This window comes from Phacochoerus africanus, chromosome 3 (genome assembly GCF_016906955.1).
Source record: "Phacochoerus africanus isolate WHEZ1 chromosome 3, ROS_Pafr_v1, whole genome shotgun sequence".
Lineage (NCBI taxonomy): Eukaryota > Metazoa > Chordata > Mammalia > Artiodactyla > Suidae > Phacochoerus > Phacochoerus africanus.
This window is the reverse complement of record NC_062546.1, coordinates 15,159,198-15,183,677: the sequence shown is the minus strand read 5'-3', so window position 1 is coordinate 15,183,677 and position 24,480 is coordinate 15,159,198. Positions and strand designations below refer to the sequence as shown.

The 24,480-nt window shown below is 48.7% G+C and overlaps 1 protein-coding gene across 4 annotated transcripts; it reads right to left on the bottom strand.

Annotated features, from left to right (window-relative positions):
- Positions 1 to 2,824: 2,824 nt before the first annotated feature.
- On the bottom strand, positions 2,825 to 24,478 carry WFDC3 (WAP four-disulfide core domain 3). Of its 4 annotated transcripts, none has more exons than XM_047771006.1 (5): positions 24,399 to 24,478; positions 21,890 to 22,113; positions 5,282 to 5,485; positions 4,442 to 4,627; positions 2,825 to 3,040 (listed from the first exon to the last, which is right to left on the bottom strand). In XM_047771006.1, the coding sequence occupies exons 3-5, from the start codon at positions 5,418 to 5,420 to the stop codon at positions 3,024 to 3,026; spliced, it is 342 nt and encodes a 113-aa protein (XP_047626962.1). In that variant the 5' UTR covers positions 5,421 to 5,485; positions 21,890 to 22,113; positions 24,399 to 24,478; the 3' UTR covers positions 2,825 to 3,023. The 4 variants fall into 4 exon arrangements, with proteins under 4 accessions (XP_047626962.1, XP_047626961.1, XP_047626964.1 ...); XM_047771005.1 differs by having other exon boundaries at positions 5,282 to 5,413; XM_047771008.1 differs by lacking the exon at positions 21,890 to 22,113 and having other exon boundaries at positions 24,399 to 24,476.
- Positions 24,479 to 24,480: the final 2 nt, after the last annotated feature.

Below are 24,480 nucleotides of genomic sequence, written 5' to 3'. Positions count from 1 at the left end.
TTTGTTTTGTTTTTGCTTTTTAGGGCCACACCTGTGGCATATGAAAGTTCCCTGGCTAGGGATTAAATTGGAGCTGCAGCTGCCGGCCACAGCCACAGCTGCAGCAACACTGGATCCAAGCCCCATCTGCAACATACACCGTAGCTTGCAGCAACACTGGATCCTTAACCCACTGAGTGAGGCCAAGGATTGAACTCTCATCCTCACGGATGCTAGTTATGTTCTAAACCCACAAAGCCACTGGTTGGGTTCTAAACCCACTAAGCCACAACGGGAACTCTGGCTTCTTCATTCTTTTTTTTTTTTTTTTTTTTGGTCTCTGTAGGTCTGCACCTGCAGCATATGGAGTTTCCCAGTCTAGGGGTTAAATCAGAGCTGTAGCCACTGGCCTACACCACAGCCACAGTCACGCCAGATCTGAGCCTCATCACCTACACCACAGCTCATGGCAACACCAGATCCTTAACCCACTGACCAAGGCCAGGGATCGAACCTTGGTCCTCATGGATACTAATCAGATTCGTTTCCGCTGAGCCACAACAGGAACTCCTGGCTTCTTCATTCTTTAGTGATGCTTGCGAATCTAGATGAGGCTGGCCTTTTAAGCCCTAAAACCCCTTGGCAAGAGAACCCCTTGCCAGAGGCATGGGTTGAGCCCCCCCTGACCCATCCCCCCATGTACCCCACTCACCAAAGACATTGTCCCCATCAGACAGTGGAGAAATCCAGAAGAGCAACAGGGAGAGGGTGCCGGGGACCATGGCACAGCTGGGGCTCGGGGCATCTGTGAGTCAGGGATGGTCAGGAAAGGGACAGAGAAGGGAGGATTTGCAGCATTCACTGGCTCCGGTCAAAGAACAGGTCTTGGTCAAGGCACACTTGAGGACTGGCGAGTTTCAGAGCCCCAGAAGACCCTGCCTCCTGGGGAGGTGTTAAATGAGGTCATGGAGAGGACGTGACCCCTGCTTGACCTGGGAGCTGGACCCAGACAATCAGAGGCTCCTCACCCCCTCCCCTGTCCTTGGAATGTGCCTTCCGCCCACTCTTCCTACAGTGGCAGCTGTGCCAGGGATGCAGCCTTGAGAGAGGGGTGCTGTTGAGACCATCTGCAGAGCTTTTGCGGCTGTATCCAGGTAAGGCCTCCCTATACACTTTTTTTTTCTTTTTTGGCCATCACGTGGCACATGGAGCTCCAGGGCCAGGGATCAGATCCGAGCTGCAGTTGTAACCTAAACCGCAGCTGCGGCAACACCAGATCCTGTGCCACTGTGCCAGGCCAGAGATTGAACCTGCATCCCAGCACTCCCAAGACACCGCTGATCCTGTTGCACCACAGCGGGCACTCCTCCCTATACACTTTCAAGCTTCTGGAAGCAGATGCAGAGATCTTCTTGCCGCGGCGGTGGAGGGGGGGGCCTCCCCGCCCCAAACATACATGTCAGTTCCCCCTGCTTAAAACTGCCACCTCCCAAGCCAAATGCTCTGCCTCTTTCTTCTCTCTCCTCCTGCCCTCTGTGTGCCCTCCCGAGTGAGGGGCTGGTTTCAAATTTCACCCGGGGAAGTTCCCAAGATGAACCAGCAGGCAGCTGAGAAGAGGGGGAAGGGGACCGATGTGGTTTTTCTACCAGATCAGAAGCTGATTTCAAGGTTCAAGTTTAGGGAGGAAGACCAGGGTCCAAGGAGGCCTTAAACTCTGAAGAGGGAAAGGGGCTGCTGGCTTCTCGAGTTTAGGGTATAACAGTAGAAAAAGCTGCCATATAGGGTGGGAGAGGCGGCCCTTAACCTCCATCCAGCCCCAGTACAACTCCAAGGTCAAATTCAGTCAGCCCTTCAGCTCTCTCTCTCTCTCCTTCCCTCAATCCCCTGTCTTTTTTTTTTTTTTTCCATTTTACAGCCACACCTGTGGCATATGGAAGTTCCCAGGTCTAAAAAGAAGTCTGACAAAAACAAATAAAAATAAAAATTAAGAAAAAGATAAATACCATATGATATCACTTATTTGTGGAATCTAAAATATGGAGCAGTGATCCTATCTAGAAATAACAAACAGGACAAAAAAAAAAAAAGGAATGCCCGTTGTGGCACAGTGGAAATGAATCCAACTAGGAACCATGAGGTTTCAGGTTCGATCCCTAGCCTCGCTCAGTGGGTTAAGGATCTGGCGTTGCTGTGAGCTGTGGTGTAGGTCCAAACAAGGCTCGGATCTGGCATAGGCTAGCGGCTACAGCTCTGACTTGCCCCCTAGCCTGGGAACCTCCATATGTTGCGGGTGCAGCCCTAAAAAGCAAAAAAAAAAACCAAACAAACAAACAAAAAAAAAACCTAACAAAGGAAAAACAGAAACAGATTGTGTCCAAGAAGAGCAGACTTGGGGTGGGAGGGAGAAAGGGGAGGGAGTGGGATAGATGGGCATTTGGGGGGTTTGGGGATGCTAACTGTTACATTTGGAATGGATGGGCAATGGGATCCTACTGCACAGCACAGGGAAATGTGTGTGATTGGGTCACTTTGTTGTACAAGAGAACTTGATGAAACACTGTAAATTAACTATCATAACATTAAAATAAAATAAAACAAAATAAAATATAAAAATAAAGAGGCCTGACTACTCCTGGAGCCTGAGACAGACACCTATGGCAACTCACCCCAGGTTTAGCTTCCACCCGTCTTCCTCCAGCCACATCCAACCAGCACCCCTTTTTGGGTTCTCAGAAAGAATGGATCCCTCATTCTCCCTCGATCCGTCAGTCCCATGATCCCACAGCAACACTCAGACCCACCACTCTCTTTCCTCATCTTCACCCTCACACAGCACAGACAAAAGGATCAGCACGAGCCTTTACTGGGGAAAAGCACCACTGCACACCCACTGCCCAAGCCCGGGGCTGTGTTTCCTATGCTCGGGGCAGCAGCAGGAGCAGAAACAGAGAAGAGAGGGCCAGGCAAGTTTCTGGAAGTGTCCAAAGCTCCAGGATATCATTTTTTCCCGGCTGCTAGGACGAGCCCCCAGGACACCAGGACAGCTAGGGCACCGGGATCTCTGCAAGATAAAGAAACACCGGGTCACAACTGGGCCCTCCTGGCTCCAGATCCCCAACATGTTTTTTCTTCCTTTTACCCTGGAGTAGTTTGAAATGGGTTGCCCTCAAAAGCCTTCAGTGGCTCCCTGCTTCCCAGGGACGATCCAGTCTAAACTGGCATTGAAGTTGTGGCTCAGGAGGTTCCAAAACCGACTAGTAACCATGAGGATGTAGATTCAATCCCTGGCCTCGATCAGTGGGTTAAGGATCCAGTGTTTCCATGAGCTGTGGTGTAGGTCACAGACGAAGCTTGATCCGGCGTTGCTGTGGCTGTGGTATAGGCTGGCAGCTGCAACTCCAGTTAGATCCCTAGCCTGGGAACCTCCATATGCCACACCTGCAGCCCTAAATAAATAAATAAATAAACTGGCATTGAAGATTTAGTGATCAGTCTTCTATTTCCTGTTACCAGAAAAAGCTTATCTGGAGTTCCCGTCGTGGCGCAGTAGTTAACGAATCTGACTAGGAACCATGAGGTTTCGGGTTCGGTCCCTGCCCTTGCTCAGTGGGTTAAGGATCTGGTGTTGCGGTGAGCTGTGGTGTAGGTTGCAGACGCGGCTCGGATCCCGAGTTGCTGTGGCTCTGGCGTAGGCCGGTGGCTACAGCTCCGATTCGACCCCTAGCCTGGAAACCTCCATATGCCGTGGGAGCGGCCCAAAAAAATAGCAAAAAGACAAAAAAAAAAAAAGAGAGAGAGAAGAAAAGCTTATCTGTTCCCTTACCCGCTGGCTCACCGCCCCACCCCTGCTCCCCAAACATGTCACATACATTCCACCCTCTGTGCCTTTGCTGACAGTCACTAGACCACTTGTCCAGCAGGTTCCCTGTGCTACCCTCCTTGGTCACACCCTACCTAGCCTTTAGGGCTCAGATCAAATCCTCCTTCTAACAGAAGGACCTTTCCCGGGAGCCACGCCTACTCCGACTGCCTCTAAGCCCTTACTGAAGATGGGAGGGTCCTGGTCTGTGACATACGATCTTTCTCCTCAACTAGACTCCAGGGCCAAAACTTTCCCCTTTTTTTAGGGCCACCCCCCTCGGCATATGGAGGTTCCCAGGCTAGGGGTCGAATCAGAGCTGTAGCCACTGACCGACACCACAGCCACCGCAACACGGGATCCAAGCCTCGTCTGCAACCTATGCCACAGCTCACAGCAACACCGGATCCTTAGCCCACTGAGCAAGGCCAGGGATCAAACCTGTGTCTTCAAGGATACTAGTCGGATTCGTTTTTGCTGAGCCATGACGGGAGCTCTGCAAAAACTGTCTTGACTGTCTGGAGACCCCACCCAGCCCCTAGGCCAGTGCTTTGCACAGAGCAGTTACACCCATTGTTACTGACATCCAGAGACGGTACTCACCAAATTCAGAATCAGACCTGACGGTCCCGTTGGGGTTCGGGGCCAGCTGGGTCAGCAGGACTGACGGGACACAGAAGCGGGCGCAGCCCGACTTGCAGCACTTTTCCCCGGCTTGGCAGTTCTCGTCTACCCAGCAGTTGACGATGCACGGGCCCACCAAAATGTTGGGACAGTCACCGCCCCGCCCTGTGGGGTAAACAGGCATGGGTATGAAGACAGGACGCTTGGCTCCATGAGTCCACGTTCCCATCTGGAATTGAGACCAGATGAATTAATCCCTGACTCTCAACCAAAGATCTGCTGGAAAACCTTGAAGCTGGAGAAGCTGAGTACCTGCACGGCCCCGAGAGAGCATCTGGACTAATGGTTTCCAAACAGTGTCCCACAGGGGTGCCTCTAAGGATGTCTTGGGGCTTGATACCTCTGTGAGTTTGAGGGTGGGGCTGGGTGGGGTGCACAAGGAGAAAGGCTCCCAGACCATCACTGCACCTGCTGCTATGCTTGGGCTTCCTACTAGCCCACACTGGCTTCCTCTCGATCAAATCCTACTTCTAACAGAAGGACCTTCCCCAGGAGCCATGCCTACTCTGACCACCTCTAGGCCCTTACTGCCTAGAAGGGGATTCTGGTCTGTGACATATGATCACAGGGGCCAACATGGGCAGGCCCCTCGGCCCTGGGAGGAGGGTTGCTTTGGCCTCAGGGGCTAGGAGGACTGGAAGAATGAAAACCCTGACTCTTCCAACAAAGAGAAAGAGAAGGCCACGGACAGCTCCCTCCCAAACCACCTCTGGGACCCAAGGAGCATTCAAGGATGTCTTCCCCAAAGAGCCGACATACCTCCCTTAATGTCTCCACGGCAGGCATGGCCACAGCCAGTACTGCAGCATTTATGTCCCTGGGGACAGGACGCATCCCCATCACACAGCTCTTCACACGGTAGGGGGTCAGTAGGACATTCACCGCCAAACTCTGCCATAGAATCACAGCACTGGGGCCCGGAGGTGCTCAAGCCCGGCTCTTCGCATTGTCTTTATTGGGACTCTGAGCACAAATACATCTTCCACTGTGTCCCATGTGAATTTAATTCATATGTATGTTCAGAATGTACGTATTTTTTTTCTTTTTTGGGGGGGTGTGCTTTTTATGGCTGCACCCATGGTGTATGAAAGTTCCCAGGCTAGAGGTCGAATTGAAGCTGCAGCTGCTGGCTTATGCCACAGCCACAGCAACACCAGATCCTTAACCCACTGAGCGGGAACAGGGATTGAACCCTCGTCCTCATGGATACTAGACAGGTTTGTTTCCACTGAGCCACAATAGGAACTCCCAGAATGTACATATTTCTGTCCATACATATATTATATGCAATGCTGATCCTTCATATTCTATTTCTTTTTCTTCTTTCTTTTTTTTTGTCTTTTTCTAGGGCCACACCCGCAGCATATGGAGGTTCCCAGGCTAGGGGTCCAATTGGAGCTGCAGCTGCCGGCCTACACCACAGCCACAGCAACGCCAGATCCGAGCCGTGTCTGTGACCTACACCACAGCTCACGGCCACGCTGGATCCTTAACCCATTGGCCAAGGTCAGGGATCGAACCCGCAACCTCATGGTTCCTAGTCGGATTTGATAAGCACTGAGCCACAATGGGAACTCCTCTATTTCCTTTTTTAATGTTGGCCATAAAATACTTAATCGATTTTCAGACTCACAGTTTGAAAAGCACAGCTGAGGTCTAACACATTGTGGCAAACGTCTTAGTCTCCGCCCCCCCCACCCCCCATCACCCTCCCTCCTTGCTTACTGAGGTCAGCATCAACACAGGTAGCTGCTGGAATTCATGCCCTTGGGTAGCCCCCTCCCATGCTGTCCCCGGGCTTGACCGGGTGAATTGCTTTGACCCATAGGACATCAGCAAGGGTGGTGCAAGCCGAGGCTTGATCAACACTTGCAAAGTGGGGCTTGTCCCCTTAGAACCCTCCCACTTGGAAACCAGCCACCATGCTATAAAGCAGCTTGGGCTGGACTGCCGAGTGATGAGATGCCCCCAGAGAGAGAACTTGGAGGAGAAGGGGTCATGTGGACATTCCAGTCACAGTGGGCTTGCCACCAAGCTCCCACCTGCATGAGGGACCTGAGCTATGCCCCTGGGTATAAGAACCTGCCTGGCCAAGTCCGGCCAACCCACACAACTCTGAGAAAGAGTGAACTGTTGTTGTGTTAAGCCCTACGTTTGGGGATGGTTTGTTATGGGACAATAGATAACTGAAACACTTGTTAATAGAACACCAGGCTTTTTCTGAGAGGCAAGGAGCCCAGCCAGCTAAAATGATTTGCTTTCCCCATATCCCCTTATAACTAGCAGTGACCACAAATTAAGACATAAACTGGGACATTTTTTGCATTGTTGATTCATGGAATACACCTGTCCAACTGCCCTCCTGCTTCTTTCTTCTTCCAGTCCAAAGACAGACAGGGAATCAGAGCAGCCTTCTTTCCACCAGGAGGAAACCAGTATGAGGACAAAGTCAAGAATTGCAAAGGAGAAAGAGAGAAATAGCCTCAGGGTGGCGCCACCATACCAGCCCTGGTGCTGACTTCAGGACCTCGATATGTGAGAAAGAAGAATCCCTGTTGGGTTCATTTTTGGCTGCAGCACGTAGCCAAACACATTCGTGATGTACCCTTTTTCGGCCCCTAGGAAGACAATGAAATTCAGGGAAGAGAAGGGGTTGGCCCTGAACTGCAGAGTGAGTCAGTGGCCAAGCAGGATCAAACGGCCTCTTGGTTTGCAATGAAGCAGTCTTTCTACTACCCCATCCTTAAAACATGTGGGCCACAGGCCAGGTCCTCGGGATCAGGCGCACCCAACAAGTCACATCCAAACCAAACCCACTCGCCACGATTCATTCCTCTCAGTGTTTAGTTCAAGTAAGTGGAGGAGAAAATGACAGAGCAATGAAAGGCTCTGTAGAAAACCACAGCAGGACTGGCCCACGGCCTCTGAGAAGGAACGTGTACCTTCGATTGTACATGGCTGGCTCCAGGAAGTCCAGCATGATGGATTCCAAGGAGAACACTCGCAGCTGTGTTCCAGGTTATTCTACTACTAAAGTAGAATAACCTGGCCCTCCTAGGACTTTCCTAAATAGCCCCTATTTCAAGTAGTTGACGCCACCGTTAGATGGAGTCACAACTATGTGTCTTGTTTTCATTCAGAAAATATGGTTACTGTAACCACCAGATTTATGTCCCCACCTCTTTGCCAAATACTAAAATCCATTTAACAAAGAACAAAGCCTTTTATCCCATAGTTGAGAAGGCTGGGAATAAAAAAAATCTCCGTGGTTGGGAGAAAAACCAGCAACAGAAACTTCTCATGGAGTTACACATTGTCCCCTAGAGAACAGAGGCCTAGAGAACACGTCTCAGGTGTCACCATTTTGCTGTGCCCGATTCCGAAGTAACCAATGCCAGGAGCACTTGACTTTCTCACCCTCATCCCCAGGACCAGGCACAGAGATCAAAGCTCTACTGCCCCCCAGGCCTGGCTTCCCTGAGGCCCCTGAGGTTTGTCAACTATTCAAAGCCATGAAAGGACCCTTGGAGGAAAGGCTGAAGCCCGGAGGGTCAGAGCCCATCCCCTGGGACCAGTGCCCAGCAGGCTTACCCAGTCCGACCACCTGTCTGATGCTTGAATTCCTGCCAAACAATCCCTGACTCTCAGCTTGAACAGCTGGAATTAAAGGGGCCTCACTCTCTCCAAGGAAGACCGTGCCATCCTTACATAAGCTAGACAGGCTTAGGAATGAGAAATCTGTTTCCACTGGTCCTTTTCCTAGCCCCAGAGACCTGGCAAAAACATGGCTCGTGCCAATCCCTTTAGACATCCTTTGCCTTTCACTGTCTTGGCTTCAGCAGGCTAGATAAGCTCAGTTCCTCAAATCACATGGTTTCCAGTCACCTCACAGTTATCTTAGCAGGAATGAGACTAAGAAATAGGAACGATAGCCAGATAGCCATCCCTAGCCTCCAGATACACCCCAATGCCAAGATCTCAAGCTCTCACCAAAAAAGGAGACCTGTTGTGGTTCAATGGGTTAAGAACCCAATAGAATGTCCGTAAGGATGGGTGTTTGATCCCTGGCCTCACTCAGTGGGTTAAAGATCCGTGTTGCTGTGGCTGTGGCGTAGGCCAGCAGCTCCAGCTCCGATCTGATCCCAGACTTGGGAACTTCCATATCCTGCAAGCACGGCCATAAAAAGAAAAGAAAAGAAAAAAGCAGAACAAAAAGCTGAAGCCTAGGAACTCCTCACACTTTGTCTCTACCATTGCCCCAGTTCCAAACCTGCTAGGGAAGGACATGGCAGAAATGTGAAATTCCAAAACTTTTTAGGCCAAGAAGATCCCTCTGAGCCCTCAATCCTACTTCCCTTCTCTTGTAAATAGACAGACAGACATGTAGAAATAGGAGGGACTGGTCACAGAATTGGGTCAAACCTAAGCCACAGCCACAGCAACATGGGATCCAAGCCTCGTCTTCGAGCTACACCACAGCTCTTGGCAACGCCGGATCCTTAACCCACTGAGCAAGGCCAGGTATCAAACCCACGTGCTCTGGATACTGGCCACAATGGGAACTCCCAGTCTAGTGCCCTTTAACCCACATCGTTATGATCCCCTCCGTTCCCACAAGGATCAAAGACAAATCAACGGTGACATTCAGCTCAATTCTGCCACAAAAGAATATCATGGTTGACTGTTTAAGAGGTTGGGGAAACTTATAAACCAGTGTGTCCAGAGCCCCCAGGACAACTCCTAGGTTCGGGCATTCACTAGGACTCACAGAGCTTGGCACACAGTTGTACGCATGGCCATGATTTATTACAGCCCCAAAACACAAAGCAGGAATTCCCGCTGTGGCACAATGGAATTGGCAGCGTCTCTGCAGCACCAGGATGAGGATTCAATTCCCCGGGGTAGGTTGCAACTGAGGCTCGGAAGTCATCCCTGGCTGCCCTTGACCTCCATATGCCAAGGAGCAGAAAAAAAAAAAAAATTCACAGAGCAAAATCATCAGAGGGAAGAGGTCCATGAGGCAAAGTCCAAAGGAATCAGGCATAAGCTTCCAAGAGCCGTCTCCCAGGTGAGTCTCCCAGGATGCACTTTGTCCCTCCAGCACGGAGCTGTGACAACACGTGCCGAGTGCCCTGTACCAGGGAAGCTCATTAGTGACTCCAGGTTCTTCCTGGGGACTGGTCACATGGACACTCTCTGCCTGGCATGTACCACTCTTTTTTTTTTCTTTGGTCTTTTTGTCTTATTGCTTTTTCTTTGGGCCGCTCCTGCGACACATGGAGGTTCCCAGGCTAGGGGTCCAATCGGAGCTGTAGCCACTGGCCTACGCCAGAGCCACAGCAACGCAGGATCCGAGCCGCGTCTGCAACCTACACCACAGCTCATGGCAACGCCAGATCGTCAACCCACTGAGCAAGGGCAGGGACCGAACCCGCAACCTCATGGTTCCTAGTCGGATTCGTTAACCACTGCGCCACGACAGGAACTCCGCACGTACCACTCTTATTTGTTAGGGTGGTAGGAACCTTCTCAAAATCCAAATGCCCAGAAGCCAGCCAAGGTGATGTTGTGAGCAGGCCTTTCTGAGATCAATCTCAGGCCTGCTGTGGCAACTCTGTTGTACAACCAGCAGTGAGGTTTCAGGAAAAGGCGACCCCACACACACAGGGAGCCCAGACCATCAGTCCATACAAAGGACATAATGCCCACACTGTAAGAAGCAAAACACGGGGGCCCGGGGGATGAAGAAGAGTCAACTTTCACACGATGGGAGGGGGCCATGCGGAAGCCAAAGGGGACAAGTCTTAGGCCATCTTCACTCCAGATCCTCCCCCTCTCATAGTTGTCCCCTTCTCTGTACAGAGGACCGCTGTCACCCAGCACCCTTCTTAACACTTCCTCTTCCTCAGCACCCACTTCTGCTAACTTCTTTCCCCAGTCCAGTCAGCTCCACCTTCAAAAGTGCTTCACGTCTGCCACTTTTCCACATCTGCTCTGTCACTACCCTACCCTGGTCCTGGCCCTGCCTGCCAACAGGGCCCCTTAACTGCCCTGTCATCTACTACCCTCCCCTGTCCATTCTTCACACATCAGCAGAGTGGTCTTTTTGGGTTTTGTTTTTTGTTTTTGTTTGTTTTGTTTTTGTTTTTGTCTTTTTGCCATTTCTTGGGCTGCTCCCTCGGCATATGGAGGTTCCCGGCTAGAGGTCTAATCGGAGCTGTAGCCACGGGCCTACGCCAGAGCCACAGCAACGCGGGATCCAAGCCGCGTCAGGGACCTACACCACAGCTCACGGCAACGCCGGATCCTTAACCCACTGAGTGAGGCCAGGGATCAAACCCGCACCCTCATGGTTCCTAGTCGATTCGTTAACCACTGAGCCATGACGGGAACTCCTGGTCTTTTTGTTTTGTTGTGGGGTTTTTTTTTGTTTTGTTTTGTTTTGTCTTTTGTCTTTTTAGAGCCACCCCTGCAGCATATGGAGGTTCCCAGGCTAGGAGTCGAATCAGAGCTGAAGCCACCAACCCACACCTCAACCACAGCAAGACGGGATCTGAGTCACACCTGCGACCTACACTGCAGCTCACAGCAATGCTGGATCCTTAGCCCACTGAGCGAGGCCCGGGATCCAACTCACGTCCTCATGGATACTAGTCAGGTTTGCTAACTGCTGAGCCATGACGGGAACTCCCAGAGTGGTTTTTTTTTTGGTTTTGTTTTTGGTTTTTTTTGTCTTTTTGCAATTTCTTTGGGCCGCTTCCGCGGCATATGGAGGTTCCCAGGCTAGGGGTCCAATCAGAGCTGTAGCCACCGGCCTACGCCAGAGCCACAGCAACGCGGGATCCGAGCTGCGTCTGCAACCTACACCACAGCTCACGGCAACGCCAGATCGTCAACCCACTGAGCAAGGGCAGGGACCGAACCAGCAACCTCATGGTTCCTAGTCGGATTCGTTAACCACTGCACCACGACGGGAACTCCCAAGAGTGGTCTTTTTATTTTATTATTTAATTTTTTTTGGCTACGCCCATGGCATATGTAAATTCCCAGGCCAGGAACCAGACCTGTGCCACAGGAGCAGCCCAAGCCACTGCAGTGCCAATGCCAGATCCTTAAACCACGGTGCCACAAGAGAACACCTAGAGTGGTCTTTTTAAAATGAAAACTGGACCAGGAGTTCCCTGGTGGTTCAGTAGGTTAAGGGTCCAGCATTGTCACTGTTGTGGCTGGGATCCCTTCTGTGGAGCAGGTTTGATCCCTAGCCTGGGAAGTTACATGTGTCACGGGCACAGCCAAAAAAAAGAAAGAAAGAAAGAAGAAAAATGGCCCAGGCCTCTTCTGCTTTTACAGCCCCCCTTAAAGTCTTAGACAGAGGTCCCGGTGAGCCCCCAACCTGGGCTCTGCCTCAGCTGGAACCAACTTCCTTCCCCATCTATTTTCTCCAACCACACTGACCTTTCACCTCCTAGCAAACCCAGCCCTGTCCCCTGGCCTTTGCCCCGCAGTTCCCTCTTCATGGCACTCTGCCCAACAAACAGCCAGCTCTGACTCTCTGAGTTAAAATGACACCTCCTCTGTTCCTCTTTTCGTTCCCTTCAGAGCACTCCTCACATCCGGGGGTTATCATTGCTCGTCTGTGATTATTTTCTGAGTCTCAGAGCACAGGGCGAGCTCCAGGAGAGCAAGGACCGTGGCTGCCTTGCTCACCCCTCGATGCCTAAATGCCAGGTAGGGTAGACGCTCAATGTGTACTGAATCCATCTAGAAACAAGTGAGTGAATGCCTACGCAGGCCAGGCTTCAGGGAGGTGGGGAGGGAGCCTAAACAGCAAAGTGCTGGGCAAAACTATAGGAGCTGTTGACTGTTATTTGGCACATTTTGCACGAGCTTCTTAAATATACTTCTTTTCAGGGCTCCCGTCGTGGTGGTTAACAAATCCCACTAGGAACCATTTGGTTGCAGGTTCGATTCCTGGCCTTGCTCAGTGGATTAAGGATCTGGCATTGCCGTGAGCTGTGGTGTAGGTTGCAGACGCAGCTTGGATCCCGCGTTGCTGTGGCTCTGGTGTAGGCCAGTTGCTACAGTTCCGATTAGACCCCTAGCCTGGGAACCTCCATACGTATATACTTGTTTTCAACGGCATGGTTAAGTCTGTTTTTTGTTGTTGTTGTTGTTGTTGTTGTTTTGAGGTACCCAAGGCATATGGAGGTCTCCCAGCCAAGGATCGAAACTGAGCCGCAGCTGCAACCCATGGATACCACAGCTGCTGCAACACAAGATCCTTTAACCCACTGTGCAGAGCCAGGGGTCAAACCCACACCTCCACAGCAACCCGAGCTGCTGCAGTCAGATTCTTAACCTACTACACCACAGCGGAAACTCCTAAGACAATTCATATTCTCCAAAGTTCATATGTTGAAACTGAATCCCCAACGTGAGGGTATTTGGAAGTGGGGTTTGGGGAGCTGATTAGGTCAGAAGACTGACGCCCTCATGAACACTAAGCCCTTATGGCCCTTCTGCCACACGAGGTCTCAGCAAAAATGCCATAATGTACAAACTGAGAAGCAGGCCCTCACTGGACACTGAATCTGCTGGCACCCTGACCTTGGACTTCCCAGCCTCTAGAATTGTGAGAAAGAAATTACTGTTGTTTAGAAGCCACCTAGTCCGTGGTACTCTGTTACGCCAGCCCAAATGGACGGACACTGTGTTACCACCCTAGGAGATAAATATCCTTATCTCCATTTTAAGGATGATAAAAGTGAGGTTCAGAGAGATGAAAAAAACTTGCCCAGGAGCTCCCACTGTGGCTCAGTAGGTTAAGAACCTGGCTAGTATCCATGAGGATGCGGGTTTGATCCCTGGCCTCACTCAGCGGGTCAGGGATCTGGCATTGCAGTGAGCTGTGGTGTAGATCGCAGATGCAGCTCGGATCCTGCGTTGCTGTGGCGTAGGCCGGCAGCTATAGCTCCAATTAGACCCCTAACCTGGGAACTTCCATATGCTGTGGGTGCAGCCCTAAAAAGACCAAAAAAAAAAAAAGACAGAAAAACCTTGCCCAAGGCCACATAGTAAGAGAGCAGAGGAGCCAGGATTCAGACCCACGCTGAGACCAGAACTGCCTCAGGGGAGCAGGTCCCAGGATGTGCCCTGTGCCCTTGGGCACCGTGCCAACTGTCCACCTTACTTATCAAACAGACAGCACAGGCCTCAGTAAAGCTCTGGCAAATCAGGGCTAAAAGAAAGCAGAAAGTGTTCAGAGCCGGAAGGAGAGCAGAGCAGCCAGTCCTGCTGGGTAAGTGGCCCAGCCCTCCTCCCCAGGACTGGAGCCAGAGAAAAGTAATTAACTAATAACCCAGCAGCCAATATCACTTCCCACCAGATTAGGAACCCTCTGGACCAGGGGGCTCCAGGAGATTTCAGGGAGGTCCCTGTGCTAGCCTGCCTGGCTCAAAGGAAAGAGGAAGCCCTACCTGGGCTGGCTGGCCAGGGCCCAGAACAGCTCACAGAGGTGCCTGGCCTGAGTGCCAGCCTCACCCTCAGCCCCGAGGCCATTCAGCCATCACCTTCAAACACTGGGAAGATTGTGCCAGGCCCCACGAGCTGACAGTGAGTAATCGCGTGAGACAGATTGCCAGGCTCTGGTTCCAGAGTAGGACCTCAAGAGTCCTGGCAAGGAGCACAGCCCTCTATTCTCCCTTATGGGCAGGCTGCCCAAGGGAGCTGCTGAAGCCAGCCACAGACAGAGGGGAAAGGGCCTGCGACCTGGGGAGGAGTGGCTGGAAGGAAAGACCCTCCCATCTGAGAGCTGACGTGACCAAGGGAAGAGAAAATGATCCTGATTCTCCTGATAAAGGGGCTGGTTAGACACTGTATTCCTGGGAGTTCCCTGGCGGTCTAGTAGTTAGGATTCAGCACTTTCACCACTGTGGCCTTGGGTTACTCCCTGCTCTGGGAACTGAGATCCCACATCAAGCCACTGCACGCTGTGGCCAAAAACAAACAAAACTGTACTCCTGATGAAGGCCGCTCTAGGAGGCAAGGTGAAGGGAGCTAATGTTTTTGGTGCAATCACTGTGGAAAACAGTATGGAGATTCCTCAGAAAACTGAAAAATAGAACTACCATTTGATCCAGCAATCCCACTCCTGGGCATCTATCCAGAGAAAACCATGACTCACAAAGACACATGTACTCCGATGTTCATTGCAGCACTATTTGCAATAGCCAAGACATGGAAACAACCTAAATGTCCATCAACAAGAGGAGTGGATCAAGAGGATGTGGTACATACACACAATGGAATATCACTCAGCCATTAAAAGGAACGAAATAACAGCATTTTTAGCAACATGGATGGACCTAGAAATTATCATGCTAAGTGAAGTCAGCCAGACAATGAGACACCAACATCAAATGCTTTCACTGACATGTGGAATCTGAAAAAATGACAGAATGAACTTCTTTGCAGAACAGATACTGATTCACAGACTTTGAAAAACTTACGGTTTCCAAAGGAGAGAGGCTGGAGGGTGGGGGGATGGGCTGGGGGTTGCGGGATGAAAATGTTATAAAATTGGATTGTGATGATCATTGTACAACTATAAATGTAATAAATTCATTAATTTAAAAAAAGGGAGCTAATGTTCCATAGGAGCTGAACACTGTACATACTTTGAATCATGACAACTTCTGAGGTTTCTCCTTCCTACTTTTACAGAGAAGGGAACTGAGGCTCAGAGAAGCAGACTTAACCAGGGACCCACAGGCCAGTAACTGGTGAGGCTCAGGGTTGAACCCAGGGCTCTGACCACCAAACCTAGGCCTTTTCACTGTAATATGCTGCCACACATGTACTCAGATGAGAGAATGGTTCCATTGCCTTTAAAAAACATGGAGTTCCCAGCGTGGCTCAGCAGAACTGTACCTGACTAGCATCCATGAAGATGCGAGTTCGATCCCTGGCCTCACTCAATGGGTTAAAGGATCCGGGGTTGCCATGAGCTGTGGTATAGGTCACAGATGCACCTTGGATCCTGCGTTGCTGTGGCTGTGGTGTAGGCCAGCAGATTTCAACCCCTAGCCTGGGAACTTCCATATGCTCTGGGTGTGGCCCTAAAAATAAAGAAAAAAAACTATAATGGAAAACACAATGTAAGACCCCATTTGAGATAACAAAGAGACATTTCTTGGTGGCTCAGCAGGTTAAGGATCCAGTGCTTTCACTGCCATGGCACGGGTTTGATCCCTGGCCCCAGAATCTTCGCATGCCATGGACATGACCCCCCCCAAAAATTTATTACTATGAAAATGTCAATTCTCCCAAAAAAAAAAAAAGTCAGTGCTCCCTAAGTTAATTTATACATCCAACAGCTCTCCAATAAAAGTAGCCTCAGTACTGGGAGGAGGAGAGGATATACAATATGATTATAAAATATATTTGGAAGTACAAACAAGCAAAGTAGCCATGAAAATACTGAAACAAAAGAAAAATGAGAAGGGGCCAGCCAAGAGACACATCACCAATTTCTTTCTTTCTTTCTTTCTTTCTTTTTTTTTGGCGGCACTCAGCATGCAGAAGTCCCAGGCCGGCGATCGAACCTGCACCACAGCTGTAACCAGAGCCACAGCGGTGACAATGGCAGATCCTTACCCCGCTGAGCCACTAGACAACTCCTAATGTATAATACCTTTGGGGACCCCCTCAAGGGAATCGAGGAGGAGGCAAGGAATCGAGCAGAAAGTTCTGTCACTTCTACCTCCATCTTCTCAACTGGGCAGCCTTTTCTCCATCCCCACGACCACCTCCCTAGGCTACCTGGATTAATTTTCTCCCTCCTTCGAACCGTATTGGCTTTCCTTCTGTTTCCCAAATGTGGCAAGATCCTTCTCAAGACCATGGCACTCGCTCTGGAATGTTCACCACACCCTTCACCTGGCTGACCTCAACCCCAGGTTGCAGGTTAAATGTCACTCTCTGAGCCTGGCCTCCCACGAGCACCCGATCTAAAGTGAGTCCCGAGTTATTCTCTCTCTCAGCCCCCTTTCATTTTATTTTGTGTCCTTACCATATTTGAAATACTATCCATATTTACATGCTTATTTGTTAAATATCTTTCTCTCCCACTAGACTAGGAGTTCCATGCAGCCGGATGTCCCCCGGAATATACCCAGAACCCATCCCTGGATCCGGCAACTAGTAAACAGTCAATATATGGTTGTTGAAGAAATGATGTATAAATGGAGACTTCAGTCATGGGGACTTTGTAAGGGGCAGAAGAAATCCATCTGCCAGAGCCAGAACAACACAGGACACGTGTCCCACAGACGATGGCCGTCCTCTGTGTGAGTCTCAGAACTCTGGGGAGATTCCGTTTTGCTCTCTTTACAGAACTTCGAGCTGAGATTTGAATAGAGAGCCCTACAAGTGACGATGGCAACTGGGAATTACCCAACAGCTTTCGAATCTGCCTATAAATAAAGGGATGCTGAGATTTCCCTTCTGGCAGCTTCCCCTGCCTGCCTAGACCACAGACCACAATTCATTACGGTTTGGGTATCCTTTGTGCATGTGTGTATATATATATATATATATATATATGTTTTAGAAAAGTTCTCAGAATATGGAAGGCACTTAATTATTGTTTTTCAAAGCAAAGTTAAAACCAAGAATAAGATGGCGTGTGCCTGAGAAACAAGCCTGCCAAAAACAGAGGACGAGGCATGGAGTGTGGCTGCTTTACCAGTCCTTTTTTTTTTTTTTTTCTTTTTTGACGGCACCCATGGCATGCTGACACCACCAGATCCTTAAACCCCTAATCCACATGGGGACTCCTGAACAGTATTTTTTTAATAACTTTTTTCATTATAACTGGTTTACAGTGTTCTGTCAATTTTCTACTGCACAGCAAGGTGACCCAGTCACACATACATATATACCTTCTTTGTCTCACATTATCGTGCTCCATCATAAGTGACTAGATATAGTTCCCAGTGCTACACAGCAGGATCTCACTGCTTATCCATTCCAAAGGCAATAGTTTGCATCCATTAACCCCAAATTCCCAGTCCATCCTGCTCCCTCCCCCTTCCCCTCTGCAACCACATGTCTGTTCTCCATGTCCATGAATTTCTTTTCTGTGGAAAGATTCATTTGTGCTTTATATAAGATTCCAGATATAAGTGATATCATTTGGTATTTGTCTTTCTCTTTCTCACTTCATTGAGTATGAGAGCCTCTAGTTCCATACATGCTGCTGCAAATGGCATTATTTTGTTCTTTTTTATGGCTGAGTAGTATGCCATTGGGTATATATACCATATCTTCTTAATCCATTCATCTGTCAATGGACATTTAGGTTGTTTCCATGTCTCGGCTATTGTAAAGAGAGCCACAATGAACATATGTGTGCATGTGTCTTTTTCCAGGAAAGTTTTGTCCAGATATATGCCCAAGAGTAGAATTTCTGGGTCATATGGTAATTCTATATATAGTTTTCTAAAGTACCTCCATACTGTTTTCCATAGTGGTTGTACCAGTTTATATTCCCACCAACAGTGCAGGAGGGTTCCCTTTTCTCCACACCCCCTCCAGCATTTGTTATTTGTGAACTTATTAATGATGGCCATTCTGACCTGTGTGAGGTGGTACCTCATAGAGGTTTTGATTTGCATTTCTCTAATAATCAGTGATGTTGAGCATTCTTTCATGTGCTTGTTAGCCATCTGTATATCTTCTTTGGAGAAATGTCTATTCATGTTTTTGCCCATTTTTCTTTTTTTTTTTTTTAGGGCTGAACCTGTGGCATATGGTGGCTCCCAGGCTAGGGGCCTAATCAGAGCTGTAGCCACCAGCCTATGCCAGAGCCACAGCAACGCCAGATCCTAGCCATATCTGTGATCTACACCACAGCTCATGGCAACACTGGATCCTTAACCCACTGAGCAAGGCCAGGGATCGAACCTGCAACCTCATGGTTCCTAGTCGGATTTATTTCTGCTGCGCAATGACAGGAACTCCTGCCCATTTTTCAGTTGGGTTGTTGGCTTTTTTGCTGTTGAGTCATATAAGCTGTTTGTATATTTTAGAGATTAAGCCCTTGTCAGTTGCATCATTTGAAACTATTTTCTTCCATTTTGTAAGTTGTCTTTTTGTTTTGTTTATGGTTTCCTTCACTGTGCAAAAGCTTGTCAGTTTGATTAGGTCCCATTGGTTTATTTTTACTTTTATTTCTGATGCCTTGGGAGACTGACATGAGAAAACAATTGTAAGGCTGATGTCAATGTTTTGCCTATGTTCTCTTCTAGGAGTTTGATGGTGTCTTGTCTTATGTTTAAGCTTTAAGCCATTTTGAGTTTATTTTTGTGCATGGTGTGAGGGTGGGTTCCAGTTTCATTGATTTACCTGCAGCTGTGCAGTTTTTCCAGCACGACTTGAGACTTTTTCCAATTTTATATTCTGGCCTTCTTTGTCAAAGATTAATTGATGCTAAGTGTCTGGGTTTATTTCTGGGTTCTCTATTCTGTTCCTTTGGTCTGTATGTCTGTTTTGGTGACAGTACCACACTGTCTTAATTACTGTGGCTCTGTAATATTCCTTGAAGTCTGGAAGAGTTATGCCTCCTGCTTGGTTTTTGTTCCTCAGGATTGCTTTGGCAATTCTGAGTCTTCTGTGGTTCCATATACATTTTTGGATTGTTTGTTCTAGTTCTGTGAAAAATGCCATGGGTAATTTGATAGGGATTGCATTGAATCTGTAGATTGCTTTGGATAGTATGGCCATTTTTGCAATATTAATTTTTCCAATCCTGGAGCATGTAATATCTTTCCATTTCTTTGAATTCTATTTAATTTCCTTGATTACTGTTTTATAGTTTTCAGCATATAAGTCTTTCACCTCCTTGGTCAGGTTTATTCCCAGGTATTTGATTTTTGGGGGTGCAATTTTAAAAGGTATTGTATTTTTGCATTCCTTTTCTAATATTTCATTCTTAGTGTACAGAAATGCGACTGATTTCTGAATGTTGATCTTATATCCTACTACTTTGCTGGATTTGTCAGTATTTCTTCATACTTGGACACATCTCGTCAGTGATGAACCTTTTAAAATTGGATTGTTTCCCAGCTGTAGCTCCAATTAGACCCCTAGCCTGGGAACCTCCATATGCCATGGGTGCAGCCCTAAAAAGCCAAAAAAAAAAATAATAGAATTGTTTCTTGGGGAGTTCTTGTTGTGGTGCAGTGGAAACAAATCTGACTAGTATCCATGAAGATGTGGGTTTGATCCCTGGCCTCACTCAGTGGGTGGGGGATCTGGCGTTGCCATGAGCTGTGGTGTAGGTCACAGATGCTGCTCGGATCCCCACTTGCAGTGGCTATGACGTATGCCGGCAGCTACAGCTCTGATTTGACCCCTAGCCTGGGGACTTCCAGATGCTGTGGGTATGGTCCTAAAATGAAAAAATTAAATTAAATTAAGTTAAATTAAATGGGATTGCTTCCTGAAGTTCCCTTGTGGCACGGTGGGTTAAGGATCTGGCACTGGCGCAGGTCTCAACTGTGGTGCCAGTTCAAACACTGGTCTGGGAATAAACATGCCATGGGTGTGCCCGCCCCCCCCAAAAAAAAGGGGGAAATAACCTCAATAAAGCTCAAAGACAATTTTTTAAAAAGGATTGTCTCCTAACAACCTTGGGACAGTCTCCTTTCCTCTCTGCTGTAGGGAGGAAAAGCAAAAGAGTCACACACAAAAAGAGATAATGGAACCTGGTGGCACCCACTAGTATGGCAAAAGGGGAAATCAAAGGAAGGACACCCTGGGGTTCATTTAAGATTCTGGGCCCTGGTGCTAAAGCAAAGAGACCATAACAACAAGAACAGTAACGCTCACACTGTGACACTTACTGATGTTCCTCATGTGCCAGGAGCCTCCCACTTGATCCTCACAACAAGTCTATGAGGTAAAAACGATTATTCTCATTTAAAAAACTTAACCCCCTCAAAAAAAATAAAATAAAAAACTTAACCCTCGGAGTTCCTGCTGTGGCACAGTAGGTTAAGAATCCAACTGCAGCAGCTTGAGTTGCTGCAGAGGCATGGGTTCTATCCCCAGCTCGGTGCAGTGGGTTAAAGGATCCTGTGTTACCAAAGCTGCAACATAAGTTGCACCTGCCACTGGGATGCAATCCCTGACCCAGGAATTTCCATATGCTGGGGGTGCGGCCATAAAAAGAAAAAAATTTTCTTTTAATTTTTTAAATAAATAAATAGGAGTTCCTGTTGTGGCTCAGCGGCAATGAACCCAACTAGTACCCATGAAGATGAGGGTTTGATCCCTCAGTGGATCAAGGATCTGGTGTTGCCATGAGCTGTGGTGTAGGCAGGCAGCTGCAGCTCCAATTCAACCCCTAGCCTGGGAACTTCCATATACCTTGGGTGTGGCCCTAAAAAGACAAAATTAAATAAATAATCTCTGCAAGTACTTTCCCCTCCTCCCACATAGCGACTAACATGCACCCAGCACCACTCATGGACCAGCCGTTCCTCAGAGAGAGAGAGGTAGGGTGAGAGCCCTAGGAAAAAGCCAGAACCTCTAGTAAATCAGACCGGAAGTCCCATCTCCTCATTCAGAGAAGATAAAGCCAGGACAGGAAGTTCGCTGGTGGGTGGTTAAGGGTTAAAGATACAGTGTTGCTGCAGCTGTGGCACAGGTTGTAGCTCTGGCTTGGTTTCCATCCCAGCTCTGGTTTTTGCAGAGGCATGGGTTCTATCCCCAGCTCCGGTGCTGTGGGTTAAAGATCCTGCATTGCTGAAGCTGCGGCATAGGTTGCAGCTGCAACCAGGATTCAATCCCTGACCCAGGAACTTCCGCATGCCACAGGTGTGCCAAAAAAGGAAGAAAGGGAGGGATGAAGGAAGGAAGGAAGACCTATCCTGGCTGCTTCAAGAATCTATGCATCCAGGAGTTCCCGTCGTGGCACAGTGGTTAACGAATCCGACTAGGAACCATGAGGTTTTGGGTTCGGTCCCTGCCCTTGCTCAGTGGGTTAACGATCCGGCGTTGCCCTGAGCTGTGGTGTAGGTTGCAGACGCGGCTCGGATCCCACGTTGCTGTGGCTCTGGCGTAGGCCGGTGGCTACGGCTCCGATTTGACCCCTAGCCTGGGAACCTCCATATGCCGCGGGAGCGGCCCAAGAAATAGCAAAGACAAAAAAAAAAAAAAAAAAGAATCTATGCATCCAGTTCTGTCCTACAGAGAAGACCACCTCCCTGAATGAGGAGCCTCACTCTGGGAGGGGGCAGGGGATGACTGCTCCTCTAGTCATTTTCTGTTACTCGTAGCCAGGGATCCCAAATGATAGCTCACCATGTTCTCCTGAAGTCACCCAGGATGCCATGGACGGAAGAGCAAGAAGTGCTTTCAGGAGGAAGAGGCAGCTTGACATGATGGTGATGTGGAGAGTTGAGATGGGAACTCAGTTCAGGCCAGATGTGTACACCTTGCCCGAATATCAACCAAGGGAAGGGCAACTGGCCTGAACCCAGCCCCAAAGTCTTCCCTTTCGCAATAATCCCCAAGGATGTTTTCACCTGACAGGAAGAAAAGTGATTGGTTTCCAGCCTGTGGGAAAGTTCCTGGCACTACCCACAGACACATGTGATGGGAACTCTGCAATGTACACAACACCCCTGGACAACAATGAGGAATCAGTGGACAGACAGCTAGGGAAATGGAGGGATACCCATTGGATAAAGGATCAAAGAGGGCCCTAAAGGGTTCTGGAAGGACACAGCTATAGCTGAAACGACAGAGGAAAGGACTAGAGACACGACTAAAGAAAATAACCAAAGCTAATAAAATGCATCATGGCTCCTGTCCAAACTAGCAACCTAGAAAACAGAGAATGGAATGGACTACTTAGAAACCATCCATTTATCAAAGTCCCAAAGTGGAAATGTCTGGTTAAACAAATTTTTGTAATCTTAAAAAAAAAAAAGGAAACTATCCAAAAACTGCAGAAAAGCAGTATTTGAGTTTGTTCCAAACTAATACAAAGGCACTGAAAACCTACATCTTGCTCCCTCTAACTCACACAGCCATTCATGGACTGTATGACCAAGAGAACAGCTGCTATGACTCAAATAGTAGTCTCAACCATTTATACTCCCTTTCCTTATCTATCCTGCTTATGACTTTGGTTAGCCATGATACCTAACAATGTCCACTGGCATTGCTTAGCCCCATAAAGTTAAAGAGCAGGAACATTCAAGGCTCAAGGCAAAAACCTCAACAGGGCCAAAGAGTTTGGTGCCAGGAAATTGCCTTATTGTTTTAAGACCAATACTGGAGGAGTTCCCATCGTGGCTCAGTGGAAATGAATCTGACTAGCATCCATGAGGATGCAGGTTTGATCCCTGGCCTCACTCAGTGGCTTAAGGATCTGGCGTTGCTGTGAGCTGTGGTGTAGGTCACAAACAAGGCTCAGATCCGGCATTGCTGTGGCTGTGGTGTAGGCCAGCGGCAACAGCTCCAATTCGACCCCTAACTTGAGAACCTCCAAATGTCATGGGTTCGGCCCTAAAACGCAAAAAAAAAAAAAAAAAAGGCTGATACTGGAGCAGGGAGATGATTGATATTTGTTGATGATCCAATATGTGCTTTATATACCTTATTTATTTCTCACAATCTTTTTTTTTTTTTTTTGGCCACACCCATGGCATGGGGGAAGTTCCTGGGCTAGGAATGGAACCTGCACCACAGCGGTAACCAGAACTGCGGCAATGACAATGCCAGATCCTTAACCCACTGAACCACCATGGAACTCCTCCTCACAATCATCTTATAAACGTAAGAAAACTAGTTTAGAGGCAAAATTGCCCAAGGTCATTAAGTTAAGTGGCGGTTGCTAGAATTTGATAATAGTAATGACAGCATTGTTGGAGGGTTTACTAGTGTCACAGTTCCAAATACTTTACATGAATTAATACACTTCATCCTCACTGCAACCCTATGAGTGACCTACCAATGGGGAAACTGAGGCCCAGAAGTAGATGTGGGTCACAGCTAATAAGTGGTAGGACAAAGGAAACAGTCCAATTCCATAGTCAGTGTTCTTAATCATATTATAGTGGATTTAAATTCAGATCTTTCTAATTGCAGAACTTACACTTTCAGAGTTCCCTGGTGGCTCAGTGGGTTAAGGACCAGGCATTGTCACTGCTGTGGCAAGGGCTTTATTCCTGGCCCAAGAACTCCTGCCTGCCACCGGCATGGGCCAAAACAACAAAATAAAAGCAAAAACAAAAAACAAAAAAATTCATACACTTCCTACTACCCCATATTACGACCTGATAAAAGTAATTCATTCATAAGTAGATCCAATTCTATTCAGGGACTTCTTACGTCTAATGCAGAGCTAAGGCTCTGGGGAACTCCACAGCTGTTAAACTCCTGCATGCCCAGCTCATCCTAGAATCACCCGTCTGGGGAGAGGAGCCCAGAATCTTCCTTCAGATGCCCTCAAACGCCAAGAGGCAACCCCTGGGAGAGAATGGTGGGTGTTGAAGTGAGAGCCAGACCCCCTCCCTCTTGTTGGGTTTCGGGGTCCTCGCATTAGGCCCATTCAATTCCAGCTGTGTCCCGGGCATATTAAAATCTAGTTGTCGAAGACAACTGCTGGTGCAACGATACCAAACGTTCCCCTCCGCTCCTAACCCCAGCCGGTGGAAACCTTCTTCCCTCCTCCTGCCTCGCACTTCTCCAAGGGCCTTGGACCGGCCACAGAACGATCCTCCACTGAAGTGCATACCCGAGGCACGGCCGCTCCCTGGAGGAAGAAGCCCAGCCACCCAAACTGCCCCTAAGCGTCGGGTACCTGAGGAGACGCAGCGGTTCGGTTCCCCTGGTAACCCCGCCGCTCGCCACGTCCCGCTTCCGGGACCGGCGGGCGGCGCGCT